The sequence below is a fragment of the Pyxicephalus adspersus genome, chromosome 3 (assembly GCF_032062135.1).
Source record: "Pyxicephalus adspersus chromosome 3, UCB_Pads_2.0, whole genome shotgun sequence".
Taxonomy (NCBI): domain Eukaryota; kingdom Metazoa; phylum Chordata; class Amphibia; order Anura; family Pyxicephalidae; genus Pyxicephalus; species Pyxicephalus adspersus.
The window spans coordinates 125,405,330-125,430,141 of NC_092860.1; the positions used below are offsets into that span (position 1 = coordinate 125,405,330).

Consider the following 24,812-nt stretch of genomic DNA (forward strand, 5'->3'; position numbering starts at 1 on the left):
TTGCTAAATAATCCTGAAATAGTCCATATATATGTGATTTCCAAGAAAGAATAAATAAATAAATGTCTATATATGGAGGGCTAATGTAACTGAAATAATGGAAACATTCAGCAATACCAGAAGTGTAAACTAGATCTTTATGGTATCATATTATTGAGAATTCTAATTCTTTATATATATATACTGTATGTATACTGTATATATATATATATACTGTGTATATATTGTACAGGACACCAGGTGGGTATATCGTTATACCAGGTCGATATATCCCCCACTGCTTTAGGTCATTGTCCCTCTGCAATGAGCCCAATGACAGCAGGAGTCCAGGAGTTTTGGTTTGGCTACCTGGGGTTGGCATTTTGCTAATTTATTACAGGGCCCGGACTATGGAATAGGAGGGAAGGATCTGGGTGGGCCTTCCTATCCCACTGCAGTACAGAGGAGGATTTCGGACTGGCCTGAAGGGTATGTCAGGAAGTATGTGTCTCAGTCTGAGTGCAAGCAGTAAAGCTGAAAGGAGCAGGACTGAGCAGCCCATGTTGTTTGTAATAAAGCTGAAGCTGCAACACTTGCTACCAGCGAGTACCAGATCTAATCCTGGTGTAGCCACTTGGGCGGCCGGTCTTGATTTTATTGACCACCTGGGACTTATTGCTGACGTAAGCAAATTTTGTTTTGCTGGACTAAACTGTTTAGTGTTATGTTATGCTGAAGTGAAGATGTGTTTGAGCTAAGCCTGAACCATAATGGACTTCCTATCACACACTATGCTGCAATGTGCTAATCTTCCTAACTTCACAGTATATATTATTATTAATATTATTTAACATATCACATTTCTAAACTGGGGAGTCTATATATAATTAGTCTGGCTGAAGCTCATGTTCTTCGACCAAATATAGATCAGTAAAAATAGAACATGGCTCATCATCATGATGAGACCTGCAAAACAACTACTACACTTCTGAACTGTAACCCTCAGTAAGGTATGTGTTAATAAACTGCAAATGTAAAAGCTGCAAATTGAGCAAAGACAAAAGGGACTAGTATGTTATAGTTCTTAAAGTAATGTTATCTCTAGTCGACATTATGAGCTATATTTCTAAACAAATCACATAGTGAATTTGTTCATTGAAAATGCTTGTTTATTACTTCATTCGTTTGTGATTTGAAATGGGCAAATGTGCTAAATTGAATTTAAAAATTATAGACATGGGTGGATATACTGAGAAATGTTAATTCTGTGTAAAAAAATTATCTCTTGTAATGTGCAACAGGAAAAAAGCCAGAAGTGAGTACAACTATGGTTATTATACATTATATCCCAGTGCATAACGATTATTATCAAGTAATAACAATTACCCAGGTTTTCCCATGACAGTCTATCTTCTTCAGTCTTGGAGAGCTTTAATAACTCGGGCCTAATGTGTTAGTACTTCCTTCCTGCTGGCCTGTTTAGTAAACATCATTACACCTCCCTCACAAGGGGCTTTGTCCCAGGCTGTGATCACCTAAATATATAGATAATGTTACAATATGAAGGCATATATACACAGAATTACCAATTTGTATGCCATGTGCTTCTCAATACATTTGCCCATGAATACTTTAATACCTTACAAGCACAATTCAGATACATTCATCCGTTTCCTCAATTTACACAAATTTGATTATTGTTGTTGAGGGTCATTTCTTGACTTCAGAACTCCTTCTCTTTCCCTAAACGTGTTTTTAAATGTAAAAGCAGCTTTAAGCAGGCCAACTTAAGTTCTGATGGAGTTCAGATGCACCAGAAACAAATAGCTTTCATAATTTTATAATTACCTAATTTGATGTGTGTAAGGCCCTGGTCCAGCACCAGTACTCACCAGACACCATCTAACACCGCAGTCTTCATCTATAGTAAGCCACTGCTCAGCTTCGGGAGAATGGTTGCCTTCCAGCACACGGTTGCCTTCAGGACTTAATGCACAAGGCATGGTGTTTGAATGGGGGTGGCACAGGACCAGGAGCTTACAGATAAAGTAGTACAAGTTTCCACAAAGGCAAATCCAGAACATAAAGCCAAGGTTATACACAGGCAATCAGTCCACCAGACGAGGTACCCAGGGAAAAGAGTCAGGGTCACAGGCAAAAAGTCGGTCCAGGCAGCATACAACCAAAAGTTCAGGAACAGGCAATGTTCATTCAAAACATATTTTTATTGATATCTATTTTGTTGAGTTTATTCTTTATGGCACACAACAATAGAAACATTTATTAAAATGAGGGTGAAGGTGTTTCCGAAGTCTTTCCTGGTAAAAATATTGTGATATATGAGGGAACACTGAGATCTAGCTGCTCACAGTGATGTCTAAGAAGGACAGAAAAGGCAAACCCTTTTCAAATGTTCTTCCTATTCGGCTTCATACTTGGATTGTCAGTGGTGGAAGCTGCACAGATATATAGGGTTTATGTTGGCTTCCCACACCAAGAATGATCTCTCAGATAATATTTTGGGTTACTCCCATCTGCAATGAAATGTTAGTAGCCTAGTAAGAAGGAACCTTTTACGATCACTCCTCCTCCTCATGAAGGAGATACTTACAAACTCCATATAAAGTTAATCCTGTTAAGTTAGAGTTTGTATTACTTTCACTAATATATTAGCTCAAAGCAAAAGAACTGATGATATCAGATGAAAAATATATTGTTGCCCGCCGTCTTATAAAATGTTACATTTTAGGTAATACCAAAGATTTTGTTGGTTGACATTTGAAAACATGGGCATTCATTTAGTATTGCATACAGTTGTTTCACACTTGTTGGACTTTTTATAAATGGAAATGATGGGTATAGTGAAATAAGGCTTGACCCATGCAAAGCAGCAGGGTTTCTCCAGGTTCATCAGAAGGATATGCTATTCTCTTACTCTGACATACACTTCAGTTACCAGTACCAAAACAACCAAGAATTATGCATACTCTTGTCATATCTCTTGTTGTAGCTTACAAAGGACTGACTGTCTTTCTTTCTCTGTGTGATAGTGCTCCAATTCCAGCAGCAGTGCTTTCACATTAAAAGAAAGTCAGTCCCATACTCCTCCATACCCAGCACTAAAGAGTATTTACATTACTGTCAGTGACTAAACAGCATGGCAGGAGAATAAAGAAAACGTAGAAACTTCTGGGAATGGACTATAAATTTCTTTGCCTTGCTTAGACTCATCCGAGGTTTGTAAAACTAAATTCGTCTAATCGCTAGCTATTTTACATCTTCAAGCTCAATCAACACCATCAACATATTTGCCCATGGTCCATGTCCCCCACCCATAAGAAGAATGGGCAAATATGTTGATGGTGTTGATTGAGCTTGAAGGTGTCAAATAATCCTGCATATGCCGATATTGTTCCCTGAATTGCCTATGTGCAACTCTTTGTATTTTGCAGTGATTTCAAACAGGCAGGTAAGAAAATTTGTTCTGCAATATAAAATCTGCCTGTTCACACTTTGTTGTATTTTTTTGGTAAATTACTTCCCACACACCCTAAATGGAGCCCAATATTTTTCTAAAAAAACTAAAATCAGCCACTTAACTATACTTTTTTAGGTCCCAGACTTTTGACAACCAAGCTATTCTGGTTAGCTGAGTGATCAAAGTTAAAAATATTCTGCCTGACAGCTCTTTTGCAAGTCTTCATTACATTTTGCATGATGCATGACAGATCTAGTCACTTGGGTATGCTATGGTACCTGTGCTATAAATATTAAGCCAGTGATCTATGGATGGTGACTGCTGCATTTCTTTATTAATATGGAGGGTACACGTGTTCTTTTAAAGTACTACAATTAGCAAACAACAGGCATATTTAGATAGCACATGTGTTTCTACACATAAAGGCTATAAAAGGTTTAATTTTAAACTTTTTCATTGATATATAGGTTATTTGGTACAAAAATAGTGGGCAACTTACATAGAAAGCAATACACCATATAGAATCTCATTTGTTAAAACATTAATGTTCAGCAAAGGGTACCTGTAACACTGGTATAAGCTCACATCCTTCTCTACACATCCTCCATTCCAGCATCTACAGGTAAAAGATCTCCTTATTTTTGTCCAATGGTTTGTAAGTTACATTTTGGCTTTTAAACCCAATTTGTCCATTCCATTCCATTCTTTTAAGAATTACATATGCAAAAAATGGATGTATTGCAAACAAAGTTTTTTGACAACTTTTCATCATACTTGTTTAGTATTTCCAGGTTCAGAGAGAACCAAACAATAAACAAAACAGCTATGGAGCAGTTTGAGTGTGATTTCTACCAAACGGACTATAATTATGAAGATCCTGCACAAAGTTTTTCTGTAGCTGGTACAAGTAGTCAGTACAGTGAAAATAGGTAAGTATTATTTGCCGGAAATAGGCTTGTCAATGCAAAACCTATAAAGGTATCTGTAATTCCCTCTACAAACCTGCTTTTGTCTTTTAAGTATGTACTTTTAGGTCTTTTTATTAAAACAGAAAAAGCAGTTTAAAATGGACCCCAAAAACATGTCATATAAAGACCAGTTTGTTCAGACCATTTTATGTCTATGATACATGTAGAATTTGGTAGTCATTAAGTTAGGAAGTCAAAGAAGCCTTTTTGACACCTTTTACTGTCATGAGGTCACGAGGAAGCAACTCCAAGACACTTTAAAAGTGTGTGTTTATGTGTATAGCCTTTTTCTGGATAGGTTAAGCAACTCAAATCAGGTGTTACACTATTCTAGCTGGGGTGATTCACTCTCTAGATTTGTAGTAGTGGCCAATTTCAGTAAAAAAAAAAGGGAAATGGGATGGAAAATCCAAACTTTTAAAGTTGTCACCATAACAGAAGATGAGGGGGAATCTTCTATTGACCAGTTCTGTTGACAACAGCCTATGATGGTCATAGTTTCCCTTATTTAGAAAATATTTCCTTTCACTTTCTTTTGCATCCCCAGGGAAAAGTAAAGGGAGAAGTAAAGGAAACCTAGGATGTAAAGAGGCAGACGACATAAGATACTGATAAGGATATTTTACTATTCCCTTTTCTATAAAAAAAATAATGTTTTGGCTATACTGTAAATTCACCTGTACCCAGAATATGGACAATGAAATATTTATTCTTAAAAAGCAGTAAAATGTCTTTGGAATGGCCCCGATTTCTCCAGCACATTTATCATGAAGTTATCCATTCTTAAAGGTTCTATGGCAGGGAGGCCTTCTACTCTCCACAAGTACAAGGGTTGAGATTTTAGTGCTTCAGTTCTGTAAAATTTAAACATCAATTTTTCCAACAATGCCTGTTGCTAATGAACATTTGTTTTAAATAGTTATTAATGTTTGTTTAGAAAACGTAAATATTTTAATGTGCATTAAAATTATGGGAATTTTATGTTTGGCATACTGTGGCACACAAGTCACCTAAGTGATTATTACATCTTTAAAACAATTATTATTTGAAATATTATTTATTATAAATTATTATTATTATATGAATTATTTTTGCTAGAGCTAATTAAATCTTTTGATATATAGATCACCACTAGAGGGTGTTTGTACATTATATATACAGTATGACATTCTGTAGACAAAAGCTAGCAATACCAAGCAAATAAAATATTAATAAAAAGTCACATGAAAAATGATCTTTAGGTAATTACTTTTAGTCATTAAACCATTTCAAGTCTCACCTGTTTACCCACATGGATAAAATAATTTTCACATTTCAGCTACAGACCTTGGTTTGATTATAAATTATGATTGTAATGATTCTAATTCATATTAATGATAGTGAAATAATACAAATTTAGCTTCAAATGTATTCCAGTATTCCAATCTCCAGTTTAGATTTCAGGATGTCCTGCCCACATTTCTTTTCCTAAAACACAAGAAAACAAAATAAACATACACCATTTTTTTGCAGGGGCATTAGTGTCAGCACAGTTCAGTAAAGTAATATAAAATTCTACCCCCTGGCTAGACTTAAGAACAGTCTGCCCTTTTTTGTTGGCTTGTTACAGCACAAACCTGCAAGCAGTATCTCTGCTTCACTTTGACTCCAGAACTGATGGTCCAGATTAAATGACATGGCATGGGAGGTGTGTTAAAAAAATGCCCATTTTTGGGGGCATTGGAAGATCATTATAAATTAATATGCTTAATGCAAAATAATTACTGTTTAATAAGATAGTGTTAAAGTATGTCTAAATCTGTGCAAGGTGGATCTGGTGCATTCTCAACTTATGTTGAAGCTTAGCTGAAGTCCTGCGCAGTTTTTTCATTTTTATACAGCCAAGGTCTTTATATGTTTGAACTTTTTAAGGTAACCCTCTTTCTAAAGGCAGACATCATGAAATCCCCACTTTTATTTATGTAATTATAGATTCTCTTTATTACAGGTGCTTTATCCCACTAACTTTAGTACTTTACCAAGTGCTATTCAACTGCCATTGAATATGTCCTTAATGATCAGTCACAGATTCTCCAATGGACAGAAAAGCGAGGTTAAAGTTCAAAATGTTGGGACCAAATACTAAACTGAAATTTTGTTTCAAAGATGTGAGCTCACCTAAATAATTATTAGTAACCACAGACATCTTGTGGTGTCTGCTCTTTGTGTGGCACAATGTAGACTATAGTTTTCTCCTTAAAGAGGAACTAAACTCAAAACAGCAAAAAAAAAAAAAAAATACACTTACTTTCAATCCCACAGGGCAGTCCGATCTATACGTGGGTGTCTTGCATCTGGTCCTGTGTCGTCCCATTATCCGTCCCGGAGATGGCGCCGCCATCTTCTCCCTGTTCTTCATTCTATGTCACCTGACCCAGGTGCAAGATCAGGTGACGTAGGATGGAAAAAAACTTGTCGATCTCACTGCGCATGCGTGATATCGGCAAATTTTTCTATTTGTGCAAAAGAGCTCCTTCTGCACATGCTCGAGATGCTCGGGCATACGCAGAAGGAGCACCCAAGAGCCTCCTGGGATCCGTGACGTAGGTATCCCGGGAGGTATTGAGCTCCCATTCATTAGGGGCGGTGCTGCACCCTTTTTTTTTTTTAAAAAAAAAGGGTGTTGCACCTAAAAAAAAGAAACAGAATTTTTACCTTACATAAAAGGGTTGTCTACCTTTTTATGTAAAGTGAAATTTCAGAGTTTAGGTAAATTTAAATTTTAAAATTTTTTTTGTAAATTTACGAAAGGGCCACTCTCAGTCCTCATACCCTGATTTTTTATTGCAGTTAAAAAACAAGAAATCCAGAACATTTTCATTCAGGAATGATGTCTTCTATGGATCAGCCAAGTTATATCTGTGAGGAGCCACCATATGCTACATCTGCACCACCATATGCTCCATCGTATCTTTTCCAGCCAACTGACAACTTTGAGAATGAACCTCCTTTGTTAGAAGGTATTAGAAACACATAGATGGGAGTGGTGCTTTCTTCATGGTTTGAAAATAATCTTGTGTGCTTGTGACACAATACAGCTTGCAATTTCAGATTTTTCAAAATAAGATCTAGTCCCCCTTCTGCCTCAACTTGATCAGGCTGTATTTACTAGTAAAAAATATACACATTATATATCATTGAATTACTGTCAGCCAAGTTTTAAAAAATGTATAAATTATTTTTTGTATATACACTTACCAGCCAAGTATGTATACCTGTTTTACTGCTTGTAAATGCAAATATGTAGTCAGCCAATCACATGGTAACAATTTATTGTCAATGACCAGTTGAAGTTCAAACTGAGCATAGGAATGAGCAAGGAAAGTGATTTAGGTTACTTTGAATGCCACATGGTTGTTGGTGGCAGGTCTGAGTATTTCAGAAACTGCTGATCTGCGGGGATTTTCATGCACAACCATCTCTACAACCCGAAAAGGGAAAATATCCAGTAAGCAGTATTTTTTTTCTGTTGTTGCCTTGTTGATGCCAGAGATGAGAAGAGAATAGCCAGGCTGGTTTGAGCTGATGGATATGCAACAATAACTCAAATAATCACTTGTTACAACCAACCTATTCAGAAGGGAATCTCTAAATGAACAACACAGGTCACACAGCATCACCAAAATTGTACACAAAAAGGTGGAAAAACAGTACCTGTTCTGATTAGTTTCAATTTCTTCTGCAACATTTGGATGGTAGGGTCAGAATTTGACATCAACAACATAAAATACATCCTACCTTGTATCAACGATGGTGGTATAATGAAGTGTATGATATTTTCTAAAACACTTTAGGCTCCTTAGTACCACTCAGCGTTGTTTACATGCCACACCCTATGTTCCCATGTTCCCCATGTTCCCCCATTTTATCCTGCAAAACACTGGGGCCTGACTAGGCAGGGACAAGGTGATCAGGAGAAGCCCTCGGAGAAAGCACCTGCAAGAAGATATCTATGACAAAGGTCCATTTGCTCTTGGGACTCACTGCACTGGGAAGACCTGCTCTGGTGGAGATATGCTTCTCCTACCACCTGTCTTGTATGCTAAGTTTATGCTCGAATCCCGAAGGTTAGATGTCTGTGCTGACTTTGATTTATTGTTTTCTGGAGCAACCACCAAATACTTTGTTGCCCTCGCCTACTGCTGAGGCTTCAATAAACAACCCTTGCACTAAAGCTGTGCGAGACGGAGTATTAATTTCTGCTAAAACAACGCTAGGGGATGATTGCTACATATATAATACAATGTCCTATTATTTATAGACAAACAATAAAAACTAATAAATAAATACATCCAAAAAAATTAACAAACGTTATCATGATGGAGTGATTATAGACATTTGTTTGCATACACAATGCTAAATATCTTAACCTCTGTTTTTACTGCAGAGCTGGGAATCAATTTCAATCAAATTTGGCAGAAAACTTTAACAGTTCTCAACCCATGGAAGCCGGCAGATGGCAGCATAATGAATGAAACAGACCTGACAGGACCCTTGATGTTTTGTTTTGCACTTGGCTCAACGCTTCTGTTGGTATAATTTTGAATTTATTATGGATAATTACTTGATACACCCTCTAAAGTCGTTTATCATAGATAATGATTTCATGTATGTCTAACCATATTGTGATGCATTGTTGAAAATAATGTTAACAATGGCAGCATACATCTTGAAATCCTATTCCTGTGAAATCATCGCATGGCATGAATATAATAGAGGGTCTTAAAAATGTTCTTGGGAAAACACTTTAGGTGGGAAGTAATTCACAAAATGATCTCAACTAAGAAGAAAAAAATAGAATTATTAACCAATTTATTTTGCAAAGATTTTTCAAAGGCACATTTCTTTGGCTCTTAAGCAAATAAATATTTTCTAATTAGGTACGGCAAACTGTAATTATAGATGATAGATGGCATTAGTCACAGGCAGCCTTAGACCTTGTTTGGCATAACGAAGTGTAATACAACTAATATCATGAACCCTTATCTTGCAGACTTAAGCTTTCAGGAACTGAAGTCTCAACATGATAACAGTAATAATGTCATTTCTCAAGGTGGACTTGTTTGTATAATTGACACTAATTATATAAAAGCATAGCTCAAGATAAATAAGACCTGCATGAATAGGCAAAGCTTTATAGAAAGATAATGGATGAACAGAAAAATGATGATCCAGATACTAAATGGAACCTAACAGAACCACACAATTTACTGCATGTTAAATGATGTATATGTGATGCCAAGAATAATTTTTGCATATCTCTCATAAGTGGAAGCTGAAGGAAATTGGAAAAGAACATATTCAACCCAGCTCACATTGGTTTTTAGAAAAATTGAGTCTGCAAGGGTATGGACACACATCACATGATCCTCACCCGAGGGCTTGTCCCAGGCAAGAATCTTTTTTATGTACATGAGTTGCCTGATATTGTTCATGGATCTGTTCAAGTGGATCCATAAACAGCTGATGGGTAATGACCACACTACATGTCAATGGAGAAGAGCACAGTGGTGCCACTCGCTCGTTCTGCCTCCTTTCCCAATGAAACAGAAACTTCCTGCATGTACAGTGATGTTTCATTCATCTGTCACTCTTTTGGCACTGGAAATAATCAATGAAAGATTGTTTCCAGCAACCGAAATTGCACATGCATAGCCCAAAGAACACGTGTCTCCCTCAGAACTTTGTATAGGGAGAACTTTAACTTTTCTTATATTGTTGATAAGTTAACCTAAATGCTATAGTGAAGACTTACTCAACAATTTGTCAATGTTATCTTAGCCAATACCAATCAAAACTACACATTACCAATATCTATGTAAGAAATCTATTTATTCCTGAGCCTAATTGTTTTTGTTGCATGTTGTATATAAAAAAGGAAATACTGTACTTACACCATTATATGACATCTTGTTTAAATCAATATATGTTATTGATCATAGGTATGTAAATATTACATTCTCAATGCATTCCCTGAAGAAGCTTATCAGCGAAACGTGTTGGTATTGAGATGGTTTTCTGCACATGATATTTACATAGCTGTTTCTGTATAGTTGACAGGCATCATTCCCATCCCATATTCGCTTGATGCTAAATACAGTATTTGCTTTGCCAAAAAAAAACCCAACCTTTTCTATTCTATCTACAGAAGAATTTGTGAATTCTTATCTGTCAATTTTGTTTAAATTTGCCTCTGTCCTCATTCTACTGGTTAGTAAGCAGTCTTGGCACAATTATGTCCCTGGATAAAGTAACTTCCATGTGATAAGCACGGGAGTTACATCATCTTACCACTGCCAATTAAAATTATTATTATTACAGACATATACAGGCAGTGACACACGAGGAGGGTAGGACCCTGTCCTGAAGGGCTGAAAGACAAAGTCTTTAAAGAGATTGGGTAAAGATAGAAGTACCATTGGAGACAGTGCAGCACTTGAGGGGTCACTTTTGACAGGTAAGTATACTACCGGTATATTCTTTTAAAAAATATATCTGTCCATTCAATTCTGAGATTTTTACAGGACTGCTGGGTAGCAGAGCCAAGAATGGTGACCACACTTTCTTCATGTGCATTGACATAATGCATTTAGGTCACTTTACTTCCATTATCCTATAATTAAGCAATATAAAGTTGTTCATATCTCTGTGCTCTTTTCCTATCAGCATCTTGTTTGCTAGCTTGATTGGCTCCTAGTGCTGCCTCTCCTTCCAACCAATTTAATTGTTGCGGTAAAGGAAGATTGTAAGAGACTGAAACCAAATGAAATTTAGATATACACAAAAGTAGTAACTTTTTTTTTAACATCTACATTACTGTTGTGTATTAGTGTTTTTTATATTTGCCTTAAGAGATTCAAGAATTTTACAGTTAAACGACAAGGCATGGAATGCTAATAAAATGTCTTTACACCCTTCACTGAAAACAGCATAATTGCTAAACATTGAGGGGTGTTCACTTAATTTTGGCCATTTATTGTAGGTTTAGTTAAAAAGACCATACCTTTTAAAACCATATAAATAAACTTTTTTTCGGGCATATACTTGGACAGAAAATGAAAAAGTTCAGTGAACCAATTCTGTTTTCTTGTCAAATACTACTTTTCACACTCCCAGGAAATGAATGTTGAAAAGCTGTGCTGCAGACAAGAAAATAATATGAGATAACAGAACTGTGAAGCTGTTATATGTCCCAAAGAAATCAATTATTCAATGGTCAGAATGCTGATAGAAATTCAGTATTCAGGTTAAGTAGTTGTTTCTTCAGTAAAGTTAAACCAATTTGTGCTTTGTATGTAAATAAAAATGTAGCTGGCAAAAATAGAGACTGAAAATGTTTTTCCCACAGTGTCTAAAAATGAAGGTTATTTGGAAAGGTGTGGTGCTGAATACCAGACCCCTAGCACTGTGCCATGATATGAGAAAATGTGCTCTTTATGTTATTTATATTCCACATTCTGAGAAGTCTGTGCTATAAAAGACATTTTCAGCTTATAGTGGAGTTTTATAAAACAAAGCATGTGCAGAAAATGAATATGAGAGTAGCCATTCTTTACCTCTGCTTCTTCTTCTGCTTCTAGTTTATGCCATGTTGATTTACAGATATGAAATTCACTCAGCTAAAACATGGATGTAAATTAGGAACTCAGACACCACTCTATCACCAATCTATCCACATGTGTACTCCAGATATCCACATACTCCAGATGTTAAAATAAAAAAAAAATACAGATTTGTTAATCAATTAAATTTTTTTTCTAATGCACCTGAATGTGCCTTGGTAGATGCTTTTGGAAATATTTGTACAATATTTAGAATAAGAAGGAGAGGGAGCAGTACTAGCAGCTATTTGGGCTATGTTACATGCACGTGACAAAAAGGAACAGGATGGGAAAAAATATCGTACTGGTTTGCTTCTTCTCCTTTACTGGCCAAATACAGGGTTGGGGCAGGGGGGTGACCAAAATATGCTGTTCAATTGCAATATAAAAAGGGAAGTTGCCAGCCTGATTTTTCTGTCCTTCCATGCAAACCTCAGGGCTGGTTATGTGGAATTATAAATTAATACATATGTATTTAAACTGTATGTTAAGTGACTTGCCTAGAGTTTTGTTTAAGCTTGAATAATCTTTTTTAAGCGCATTTATTATAAACGTGTAAAATTCATTCATTTTTAAAAAAACACTTTTCAGCATTGTACAATTATTAGGGTTTGCAAATGACAAATCTGCATTCCTAAATCTGCACGTCGGCCTTACTTTGGTTTGCACACTTGTTGGCAGTCCTCTGTTGTGCTGCCAAAGATTAGTCCTCTTTTTTTGCGTACTGATTTTTAAAGAACATGCATTAAAAGCTACTTTAGGTACTTTTTACCTACTTAGGTAGGTTCTTCTTTGCTATTTAGGTAATTTGAGCCCACCTTTTTTCCTTCCTGATGGGGAACAAGGATGTTTGCTTTTCTCCCCTATTTGCTTTTCCTAGGGTGGTCAGCATACAAATACAGGCCTTCCACCAATACTTAGGTGCAGATGTGAGAGGCAGTGCTGTGACCCGAAAAATCCCCTGTTATTGCTAAAGTTTACTATGCTGATGTCATATTTTTTATTTCTCCTAGAATTATGCTAAACTTACACTGCTATTTAGTGAGTCATGGCACTACAAGGTTGTACCTCCTGTGCTATGTGCATGCATTTGCTCAGAAACAATAAAAAGGAGGAAAGGTTCGTTATTTATTGTGCTGTCAGCAGAGGCAGAGGAGAACTGAGGGATATATGGAGAAAGTTTTAAATCTGCCCAGAGTTCTATGTTAAAACAGGAGAGGGGGGTTGTTCTGATTTAGGAAAATGAAAGACATAAAGGGTTGCATGCACACTATGATGTATGACATGCTTCAAGAGTAGATTCAAGAACAATGAATGGCACTAGAAATACAGGGGTGACAGCAGGGGTGTATACGTAAAAAAAGAAGAGGGAGCACAATACTACCCATGATGTGCCGGCCCCACTACACCCCTGCCTATGTGTCATTCAAAGGGGAAGAAACTTCCCCCTGAGTGACATTATACCAGGTCTGAGCCTGCGATGGGAGAGTTGACGGGTTGTGTTAAGAGAGACACCCCGCCCACCGCACTGAACCTGCATATCCATACAGAAGACGTGGTCTGCGGTTCTGGCTGATGCACCCCCCCCCCCCCAGCGGGGTCTTTCTTCTGACTTGCCAGAGCCACGGACCACCAAATAATTATTTGCATAATAAGAGTGGGCATGTGTGCCCATTCCTGAATAAAGTGAGAGCACTGACAGCTGTAGGAGGCTGAGCTGTGAGAACAATGGAGAGATCTGTCCTTGTCTTTTCCATACTGACACACTACTACTTGTCAAACATTGGACTGCTGCTCTTGCCATCTAAAGCTACGTACACACGTCAGATTTTTATCGCCCGATAATCGGCATCGGCCAATTATCGGGCGAAAATCTGCCGTGTGTATAGTCGGTGTCGTCCATCGTCCGGACGACCGACCTGCCGGATCCGCGGACGATGGACGACAGCCGATCGTAATGAAAGTGAAGGGGAGAGCGCGCAGCAGGGTGCCGCTCCGTCGCTCTCCCCCTCCCCTCTCCATAGAGCATGAACGGTGCTGTATGTACAGCACCGTTCATGCATCGTGCACTCCCTTGTCGTTGGAAAGGATCGTGAAAGATCCTTTCCAACGACAAAAATTGGCAGTGTGTACGCAGCTTTAGGAAAGATCCTTTGATGATATCACAGAAGCACAAGGTCAAAGTAATTAAAACAGTATTAAGGAACACTACACAGGAGAAGGAGAAGTGCTGACTAGAATGACGCTTAGTAAGTACAAACAGTGATAAAGGAATAGAAGAGATCCTTGTTCTATTGAGCTTACAATCTAAAGCTACGTACACACTTCCAATTATTATCGTTGGAAAACGAACGACAAACGATCCTGCACGATATATATGAACGATCGTATAGCACCGATCCTGCACATAGAGATAACGACACGATCGTTCGTAGATATTGTACACACAATAGATACGATCGTTTAAGCGATAGAGGAACTATGTGCACGACAGGAAAGTGAACGAACGTTCGTTCATTACGCATGCTCTGAACATGGACGATCAACGAACGACCGTACACACGAACGATGTTCAACGATCGCCGTCCAATCCGATCCGCCGGTCCGGTCGTTCGTTTCCAACGAGTTTCCTCGTTCGTCGGCGTCGTTGGTTACTTTTTTACGAACGATTTTTTGTCCAATCGATCGTTCGTCGTTCGATTGGAACGATAAAAATTGGAAGTGTGTACGCACCTTAAGTAATGGAAGCGTATAGTATACCATAGGTAAGATAAATAGAACTGTGGCTATTTAGTGATGGTTAAAAGAGGAAGTAAGATGGGTAGACAAGTTTAAAGTGATGGGTATCAATAGTTGGTTGTGTAACAAGCATGGGAACATGGGAACAAGCAAAGCCTGTAATGCAAACATTGTGGAGATTCATAAAGAGATAACATGTTCATAAAAGGTTCCTCCAGAAACTTTTTGTGCAGATGATTTTAACTCGTGAAGATGAATTTTAAACCTTACGCATGTTCACCCAAACAAAGAAATTTGCTTTGTGAAATTCACATTATTTATTTTAGTTTTTTTTTTTTTGCTCAGCTAACTAGTACTAGTACTAGTACTAGCACTAGTAAAAGAATTAGCTTTAATCACATTACCATTATACCTATGGATTAATGAAATGGTGTAAACATTTTAAATGAGTTTCATAAAATTCATGATTTCTTTTTTTCTGTTTGCAGGCTGGAAAGATTCATTTTGGCTACATGTACACGATGAGTATATTTGGTTGCCTGGGAATTCATGCTTTATTAAATCTAATGAGTATCACAGGTGTATCACAAGGATGTGTTGCCAGTGTCTTGGGGTACTGCCTTCTCCCTATGGTTATACTCTCCTGCTTTGCCATCATATTTTCTCTCCAGTAAGTACCAAGAATTTGTGAATAGTAGTTCTCTCGTAGATGAACGTAAATGACGGATATATTTATTGAGCAATATGTTTTAATGGAATGTTAAAAAGGCTTGAGATTGCAGTCATAGTTTTCGAGTAAGATAGAAACATAGGGTAGCAAATATACAACAAACAGAATCACAAGTTTATGCTAAACAAAATATTAGTGTCACACTCCCTGATGCATAATGCAGACCAAAAAATAACTATTGAATCCATCTGCTTACTAGTGATACCTGTGCTATTGCTTTGGAAGCAGAGGGCAGGTGCATAAAATACCGAGACTGCACTCTGTAAGGCATCACATTTTTTTTAACTGAAATATTATTTTCAGATTATGTTGTCATAATTTGTATGTGTACAGTTAATGTTAAGAAACATCCATAGCTTGAGAGCCACTAGACAACACCTTTTATGATTAGTGGCTTCCAATAATGATTGCCACAGCCACCAACAGTAGGAACCCATTTGTTAGGCAGGCAATAATTTGTTAATAATAATTTTAGTTAGTTTATAAAGCAGAATTTGGTAGTTTTGTGCTTGCTGTTGATGTTGTTGCTTTGTTTGGTGTGTGCCAATATCCTGCTTGCTTCCAATATATCTTGCTGCATGTTCCTGCTGGAGCATTAAGGGATTGTTTTATTAAAAGTAAGCATTCTTCAGTTTGATAAAGTTCTAAAGTGTCTACTTATAGGGTAATTGTCTACCAGGGAGATCTCATGCAATTGTTATCTTTTTGTTTAAATATATGGGTACTGTTTATTTAAATCAGGGAAAAAAAAATCTAAATTTCCAAACAGACCCTATAGGCAGATAGTCAGCATAGTTGGAACAGAAAAATGTCGTAAAAGAGCAGGAAGTGTATCATGGGACTTGGTATGATATGGTATATGGTATAAGAAAGGGGCAGGGGATTTTTCGTCTCACAACACTGCCTCTCACTCATAATATGCCTACATAGCCCCTTTCTTATACCATATCATGTCCCCATGCTACCAAGCCCCATGATCCACTTCCTTCCAGGTGAATGTGAGCAGGGGTATATTAGTATTCCCACAAAGTGGTAACTGTAAATAATAGCAAGCAATAAGTGTCCTTTTTTTTTTTTTTTTTTTTTTTTAAAAACACGAAGACATTTATGCCCATTCTTTTTTTTTAAGATCTCTCATAATGAATCTTGCTAAATAATATAACAATTTGCTAGTACATTTTAATAGGGTTAGGGTAGAGAGCAAAAATGTGTCAATAATATGTTCATAGTCTTATGTAATCTATGTCTATAGTCTAGGAAAGGGGTTGCCAAACCCTGGCCTTTAGGCCAGATCCGGCCTAGCCAGTAGTTTGTTCCGGCCTGGCTGATCCGGAGCCGCGGGTTGCCGGCAGATCGGTAGTTAGGAACTACCGGAGCCGCCCCCTTGCAGTTGCTCCCCTATTTATCACGGCCGACATTGATACTTCCGCCGCCACGGTAAATAGGGAAAGCTCCCTGAAAGTAAGTCCCTCTCCTCCGCATTGCATACGGAGGAGAGGGATTCCCTTTCAGGCGGCGTTCCCTGGTGGTGGGCAGAACCATTTAGGCGGGGGCGGCCTAGTGTGCTCCCGCCCACCCCATAAATGGCCTAGTGGTCATAAAACTTTACAGACCCCTGGTCTTGGATGATCTCTTTCCCTATTTCCCCGTTCTTCCTCTTCAGGGCCTGCAGTCTCTGAACATCTCCTGTAACAAGTACAGGTAGTCCCTGGGTTAAGGACATCCAACATACAGACACCTCCTAGATACGAACGGGGCCTCCGTGCTCGCTGTGTGCAGAACAGAGGCTGGAGGGGGCGGGTTTACATTACTTGCAGAAGAAATTTTTTGCTAAACACAGCTGAGGTTGTGGGTGATCTTAGGGGGTGAGCTCTTTCTGCAGCCTCTTGTTACCTTGTCTTGACCAAGACAAACTCTGCAGTTGTTTCTTTTTGCATATCAAAGCACAACTTGTTCCAGAAGTTAATAAATGTCTAGATGTATGAATGTCTGTCATAAAGTTTTTTTTTTCCTTTGTTTGTGATTAATCATAGTGACGATTTAATATAGTAACTGACACCTTGCTGCCTAATAATATGTTGAAACAAACATCTGTCCTTTTTGCATTTGATAAAATAAGATACCTGTTCCGACTTACATATAAAATGTACAGTCCCTATCTTTTATGTAACCCGGAGATTACCTGTATTCAGTTTCTTTTTGTAGCATTACATCTACTGAACATCATTTGTTGCCCTTTGGTGATGTCAGGGCCCTACTTGAGGCCCATCATTTTTTTTTTATTTTCATTGGTAGGGGAAGACCCCTTCAATCAGGGATCGACAGCTTTCCACCTGTAAAGGTAAGTTCTTTTATGACAGTTCCCCTTAAAGCATGTTGACCACCACTGATCTAGGGTAAGCTAGGGAAGCTTCAAGTTGGGCAAGGTGATGCATTTATGATATATTATAAATTGTATTGTAGCCTGCTGATTCATGCTTTCCTTCTCTCCTTACTGTCTGCACAATGTGGGATATAAGCAGGAAAGGAATGATTTTTTAACCTTACATTTGATTTATTGGGTAATATACCTATCATGATTTTAGTTTGTAGTATCTATAGGATCTCCACATTGACCCTCCCCATCGTTCTATATTAGGATGTGCAATCATTTTCCAGCTGAAGACCAGGGTATAAGGAGGCAACCAGTTGTGTCAATGTATAGGACTATGGGTCTAAAATAATTTAGTTTATTGTAACACAATGAAACACAATAAATAATGTGAACAATAAACTATGCTAATATATAAAATCTGATTTATATTTACAAATTACTGGAATGTGTTCGTTCTTGAGTCTAAGTTTAAATATATGACATTTATTGTAATTCTGGGTTTAGTAGTTCTCCCACAATGCAGTGCTGAGTAACCAAGCAGCCAATGCCCCAGAATTGTTACATAGTCCATAGACCTGAGCCCTTTTTATGTTACCCTGCAGACCAACTCAGATGATTTCTTCTTGCTTCTGCAGCAGGAACAGAACAGTAAGAGAGGGAAACAAATAAGCAGTCAAAAGGCAAATTACAGACTCACTTTAAATATATTTATAGAAGCATTTGTTACAAATGAATCCACATTTCTTTCTCAGCTGCCATCATTTCCATACATTGCAAGCATTCCCATGCGATATAAAAAAATATAAGAAGGTCATATTGAAACACTTTTTAAAAACTTCTTTTATACCATTTCCTCACTGCATTCATGTGTAACCATTTCAATTAGAGGATAAAGATCTACTTTCACTTCATAGATTGAGTTCACATGATGCTTGATAGATTTTAAATAAAGCAAATGGACCAAAAGAGATTATTTAATGAGATTTCATGTCAGAGGGTTGCAGTTATAGATTCAGGTTTTCTGATAGTAGGATTAAACTGAATCTTAAAGGGAAGAAACGACATTTATATCAGGGCAAAACAGATTATGTAGGTATTAATCTGTATGCCGCAAGTATCACCAAGACATTTATTAACACATATGCTTTCAACTTTTTAACTCTTTCCTTTAAGGAAAAAAACAGTATCATATTGGCCACCAATGTCTAACATTCTTGTTTATACAGAAGTTTTGATTTATTACATCTACTTGGCACCATTTAATAATTTAAATAACTTACTTAGACATTGAAAACATGAGACATGTAATTAATCATTTTGACAAAAATAATAACACATTAATAACATCAATTCGCAGTGTTTCGCAGATTCTGCTTTCCTCAGGAATCATGTGACATCAAAGAAAAAACTGTAACAAACATAACCATACATTTAACATATAACAATACCCTCCTAGATTATCATCATCTTTAAAGAATAATGGATAACCACACTTTCTTTATTGTCCTGATTTTTTTCAATGTGGATGAAGTTTGAAAATACCTCATAAAGTATTATTAAAAATAGTATTATACAAAAATCGTACTTGATTATTATTATTAGTGTTTTTATTTATTGCACAAACACCAAAAAAGACCGCACTTATGGTGGATTACTGAAAACCTATCAAGCAATAGTCATGACATTTGCTATTATCATATAAACATGATAGTATATATAAAACTGTGTGTATGTTTCATTATGAAAATACTTTTTTATTTGAATGAAGATAATTTAAAAGCAAACTCCACTGTGTCCAGCAGGTTGTGGAATATATGAACATATGGGTCAGACTTTCTCAACCTTTTTACCATGGGGGAGTTCCTAAAATAACTTTCAGGTCTTCACGGAGCCCCTTTTATAAATAATATATCTACAATTCCCAGTACATTAGTGTGGTGGTCAGTGGGAAGAATGCTTTAGGTGGGTGTTCCCCTTTCACCCTAAAAGATCATTGGAGTCACCTGACCTTAGGGGCACAAATTTCTCATTGCTCAAAGAACCTGTAGCAACCTCTGGAGGAATGCTGGTTGACAAATACAGATATATACATATATACAGTAAATATTACAAGCTATACAGCACTATATTAAACATCCTCTGCACATAGAAGAACATTTAGTGTAGGGTTTATTATAAAGTTTCTATATGAAGTGTTATTGGTAATGCTTGTGAGGTTTTTTAAGTCCCTAAAGAGTGCAGTCTCAGATACTGTTTGTGCAAAAAGGTCCTATAGCATCCCAGTAAACTCCAGACTAGTTTTTTTTTATACCGCCAAACTCACACCATGTGGTGGATTTTATGTGCCAGGCAGAACCAAATGCAGTAGAAATAAATAAAGTAGAAATGTAGTAAGAAAGACTGGAAGTTATATGGAAGGAAAGATGTTAAAGCACTACAGACTAAGGCCAGGAGTGCAGATGCATTGGTAATTATCATCCAGTAGAGGTAACAAGCTGAATGTTTCAGCCTATATCACAAACATTTCGCATTGTACCTGCATTAACAGAACTCCACCACGTTAATAATTCTACATAGCCAGGGTATTATACTAAACTTGCAGGTGGCATAAAAAGTTATGTTTGCATTTTAGTAAAATGAAAATGGTTTAAATAGAGCAAATTTGCAGTTTTGTTATTTTTTTAAATTTTATCTCCCCTGTAAATCTGTATTACTAGAAATTATCGTCCCAAAAACTTCACTTTTGGGTAAATACTATTAAAATACATTTCTTCTGGCATGTGGGATCCTACTTCGATTTAAGCAACATATGCTCTGTACCTGACTTTCCAGGTCCTCCTTCTTTTTTTTTAACCAGCTACTAATACCCTGGAATATGGAACAATGAAAATTTGAAGAATGATGTTGACATGAGAGCTAAAATCACCAAACCATGTTTCTGTGTGTGTAAATTTCTTATATAAAATATTAGAAAATTAAAGGATGGCCTGAAGCCAAATGGCTTGAGGAGTAGTGAAGGGAAGTCAAGGGTAAATATTTATGAGCAGGGTCATGAGAGAGTGCAGAGTGGTAGGTTTGATGGGAAGTGAAGGTGTTATATGGATGGGTAAAGTTTAGGAAATGGTGGCCATTGAAATCTGGGACAGTAAAGGAGAAAGCTCCCACCCACCTTTCCTTGGAAGTGACAGGAGAGAGTGGTGGTTGCATGGGAGTGCGGAGGTGTGGTTGGGTGGTGGTTTGAAGTCCTCTTGGGGAGTATGTGGTAGTGGTGTTGACCAATGGGGGTTTATGGTGTATGGGGGAACTTGCACGTAGCTCATATCTTTCCCAAGGCAGTGTGGTGTGGTTGGGAGCAATATTATCAAGCGCGTGGTAGTCTTCCCCATCAGGTTGTATCATGGGTAAAATGGGTGCCTGCGAGGACCTGCAACCCTGAACCCTGGCCCCTGAAGTTGTTTGCTAATATTTGTTAAAGTAAATGCCTGTCAAAGCCATTTGACCCATAGTTTGGCGACTTCGTAGTTATTGGGGTTTTGGGGGAGATGGGTTGGATGTTGTCAGCTGGTAAAGTGGGGCGAGCATCTGAGCTGCATCAGTCATATGTCATACAGGAATATTTGACTCCTAGACCAGATTGTTTTTTATATATATGGTTATTATTATAACAATAAAAAGTAACAAAAAAGGGTAATGGTTAGTGTCAATTTAACCACTTGCATTGGTTGTCTGTTGAAAATTGCCCTCATGCATTGCTGGTCAGTTCAAATGGATGAAAGAACCTCAACGAAAATCAGCCAAAACTCCACAGGTACACAGATCCCTTATTCAAAAAGGCTACCTTAAACAAAATAGGCATTAACCCCTTGCAGCAGGGATCCAGCCCAGAGTTTAACTTTAAAGTATCAGTAAAACCTGATCACACTACAGCTTTCTAAATAAAATATATTAGCAATGTTATTGTATAAATATATACCATATGTTTTATACGCAAGCTCATCTAGCCTGTGCAGAATTGTCACTTCATTGCAAATGTTATCGATCCCTAAAATACAAAATTACAAATTAAAATGTAATTTAATGTACATTTTAATTTGCAACTGTGGTCGGTGCAGCCTTTGGCTGCTTTAAAGGCATTTGTCCCTATGTAGAAAAAGTTTATGTTTTTCTGAAATCACACTATTTTTTTTTACACCAATTCAGGTGTAAAGAGCATTTTTGGAAGTCGCCATAAATGTATTTCTTTTTTATATTTCAGAGGAATTGTTGGGACCATCTTGGCAACAGCTATAATAGGGTGGTGCAGCTTCTCAGCTTCAAAAATCTTCATCTCAACGCTAGCAATGGAAGGACAGCAGCTTCTTGTAGCCTATCCCTGTGCACTGCTTTATGGATTATTTGCATTATTAACTGTGTTCTGAAATGTTTTATGTCTTTAAATGAATTTCCCAACACCAGTGGAAAAAGCCATGCACGTTCTGTGTATTTCCATTTAATAGATGGGCAATAAAATTTTACGTTTTATTGATAATATATGACCTTTTTAGGCATGCATAGGTTTTAATGTTTCATGGTATCATTTAACAATAGAATATTGCAGTGAAAGACAGCTCCACTGATAGCCTGGAGTATGCCATACTCTTTAACATTAACATTGCCATCATTATTAAAAGCCAAGAAAACTCTCGTTGTGAACCTACCCAGACAAACTCATCAATTCAACTGGACCAGGGCAAGGTATCATGGGGTTGGCAGACCCTCTCATAATACAATAGTGAGTGACCATGTCAGCAACACACTCTAAATCGTGTAGGACCACTCACAGACAGAAATGACATAAAGGCAACGAGGACCCAATGTACCACATGACTACTTGAAAAACACCAAAAAAAAAAAGAATAAAAAAAGATTCGGGCATCCTTCAATAAAGGATAGCTCAGGAAGTTGTAGGTGAAATAGGGATGTTTTTTTATTTTTCACAATAGTTTCTCAAAAACTACCCGCCAGGCCTATGATCCTGTTGGATCACTGAGTTTATGGGGAATAGCATAACAAAGGCAACTACATACAGCTCAGGGGTGGAAACTTTGTGCCAATTTTTAATTTGGACCCCATGGCATTGAAATATTTTCAGCAACATCTACTCTTTACAAAGTGCTTTACACATTGTGACAACTTAGTTAGCATTAGGTTGTCCAGGTCAATAAATGATATAATAATCTATTATTGCATTTATGGAGGAAACAAGCAACACAAAGACACAAATTTATATCCCTGCACACCATGATTATCTAGGAAGTACTTTGTAAACATTTGCTACTACTAGTCATGGCTGTTCTTTACATTCTGGACAGTTTAGGATTTAAATTAAAATATAAAGTAAACTTTTCCTAATATTTGCAACAAAAAAAGCACACAGCAATTCAGACAAATAATATTTATTTTCTTATATTGATAAACTTGGTTACCATGGACTATACTGGACTATACTGTGTACTTTTCAACCATTATGCATAATAATATAATGTTTAGGTTGTTTTACATTTTTTTTTATTTCTATAGTTTGTTTGTTCATGCAGTCAACCATTTTTTTTCCTCATAGTTTTTCTTTTTACATTTATATACAGTAGTTCAGATACCCGAGAACAGATTTGAATCATTCACATACATTTTACCTTATCTGAGCTGCAGGTTTCATAAAAAAAAATAGGAACATATATACTGGTGCCATCATGGACAGTGGAAATAAGCTATAAAATTTAATTATACTATCATAGACACCTTGGCAGACTACAATGCCCATTGTTATGGTCCCCAAATGGCATCCTAAAGTCTCAGCGCAGCAGCAAGGTCACATAGCTAATCACATTGCCACCATGCTGGGCATTAATGGTCCGTGAGCTCAAACTATACCATAAACATGACTGATATTGCCATCTGAAAGTTCCTTTTCAGTCTAGGTAAACATAATACATCAATGTTTATTATAAAATAGTTTGTAGGTTGGAACTATTACAATCAAATGAACTATTCCTATTAAAGACAAATTCCAGGCAACATTAAACATAGAAAGCTATTAATGCAATCCATGAAATAACCTCCCTATGATGCTTTGGTGTTTGAGGGCACAACAACAGCAGGCCCAAAAATGGGGCGACTCTTGAAGCCTTATAAATTCCATGAAGATATGTAGATTTGCAATCAGATCATTTTGTATTAATTCCCTCCATTTTCTTAATTTTTTAAAGGTTTTCTGTTACAGCAGTTGTGGAGAATGTGTAAATATGACTTTGCAGACCTATAGGTAAGAGAATAAGACACAGTAATCACATCATTGTAAGTGACCTGCTCAGGCATACCCCTCCTTATATCTGCAACACACAGCTGAATGAGAACTTTGTTGCCGAGGTTTGGCTGTAACTTAGCTATGCCAGCATTTTTATTAGGAAATGTAGGTATTTTAAAACGGACCTTAAATGAAAATGCAAATCAATAAATAAAAATTAGTTAATAATAAATGCTATTGTCAAGCCCCCAGCCCTGAAAAAAATGTTGTTACAGGTTGCCTCCCCCAGCTGGTGACACAAGATTACCAGAGACACAGAAACCGCAGGGCTAGATGAGCCACCGGACTACTCTGTTGCAAGGAGGTCACCAGGTTGGTTCCCAGGCTCTCCCCACCAGGAGTAACAGGGATTAGATAGCTTTAGTGTTAGGATGGCTAGGAAGGCAACGACACAGCAAATCAAGGCAAGGTAACTAAACAGGGAAAGACCTGGGCAGGCAGCAATAACAAGCCAAGTCAAGGTCAAACCTTGGCTGTAGCACATGCTCTAAAATCCAGTTCAGCACCTAAAGGGAGGCTGTGATGCTGCAGGTTGCTAAACAGGTGATCTGTAAGCAAAGT

General features: G+C 37.2%; 1 protein-coding gene across 1 annotated transcript; it reads left to right on the plus strand.

The window, feature by feature from the left end:
* Window positions 1–467: 467 nt before the first annotated feature.
* On the plus strand, window positions 468–22,436 carry YIPF7 (Yip1 domain family member 7). The gene is made up of 6 exons (XM_072406266.1): window positions 468–662; window positions 4,249–4,386; window positions 7,255–7,424; window positions 8,852–8,997; window positions 15,293–15,474; window positions 22,164–22,436. Exons 3-6 carry the CDS (start codon window positions 7,292–7,294, stop codon window positions 22,324–22,326), a joined length of 624 nt encoding a protein of 207 aa, XP_072262367.1. The 5' UTR covers window positions 468–662; window positions 4,249–4,386; window positions 7,255–7,291; the 3' UTR covers window positions 22,327–22,436.
* The last annotated feature ends 2,376 nt before the right edge of the window (window positions 22,437–24,812 follow it).

Coding starts and splice junctions, on each gene's coding strand:
- YIPF7 (XM_072406266.1), top strand. CDS start 7,292: ATGATGTCTTCTATGGATCAGCCAAGTTATATCTGTGAGGAGCCACCA. Junction 7,425..8,851: donor TGAACCTCCTTTGTTAGAAG/GTATTAGAAACA, acceptor TTTTTACTGCAG/AGCTGGGAATCAATTTCAAT. Junction 8,998..15,292: donor TTGGCTCAACGCTTCTGTTG/GTATAATTTTGA, acceptor TTCTGTTTGCAG/GCTGGAAAGATTCATTTTGG.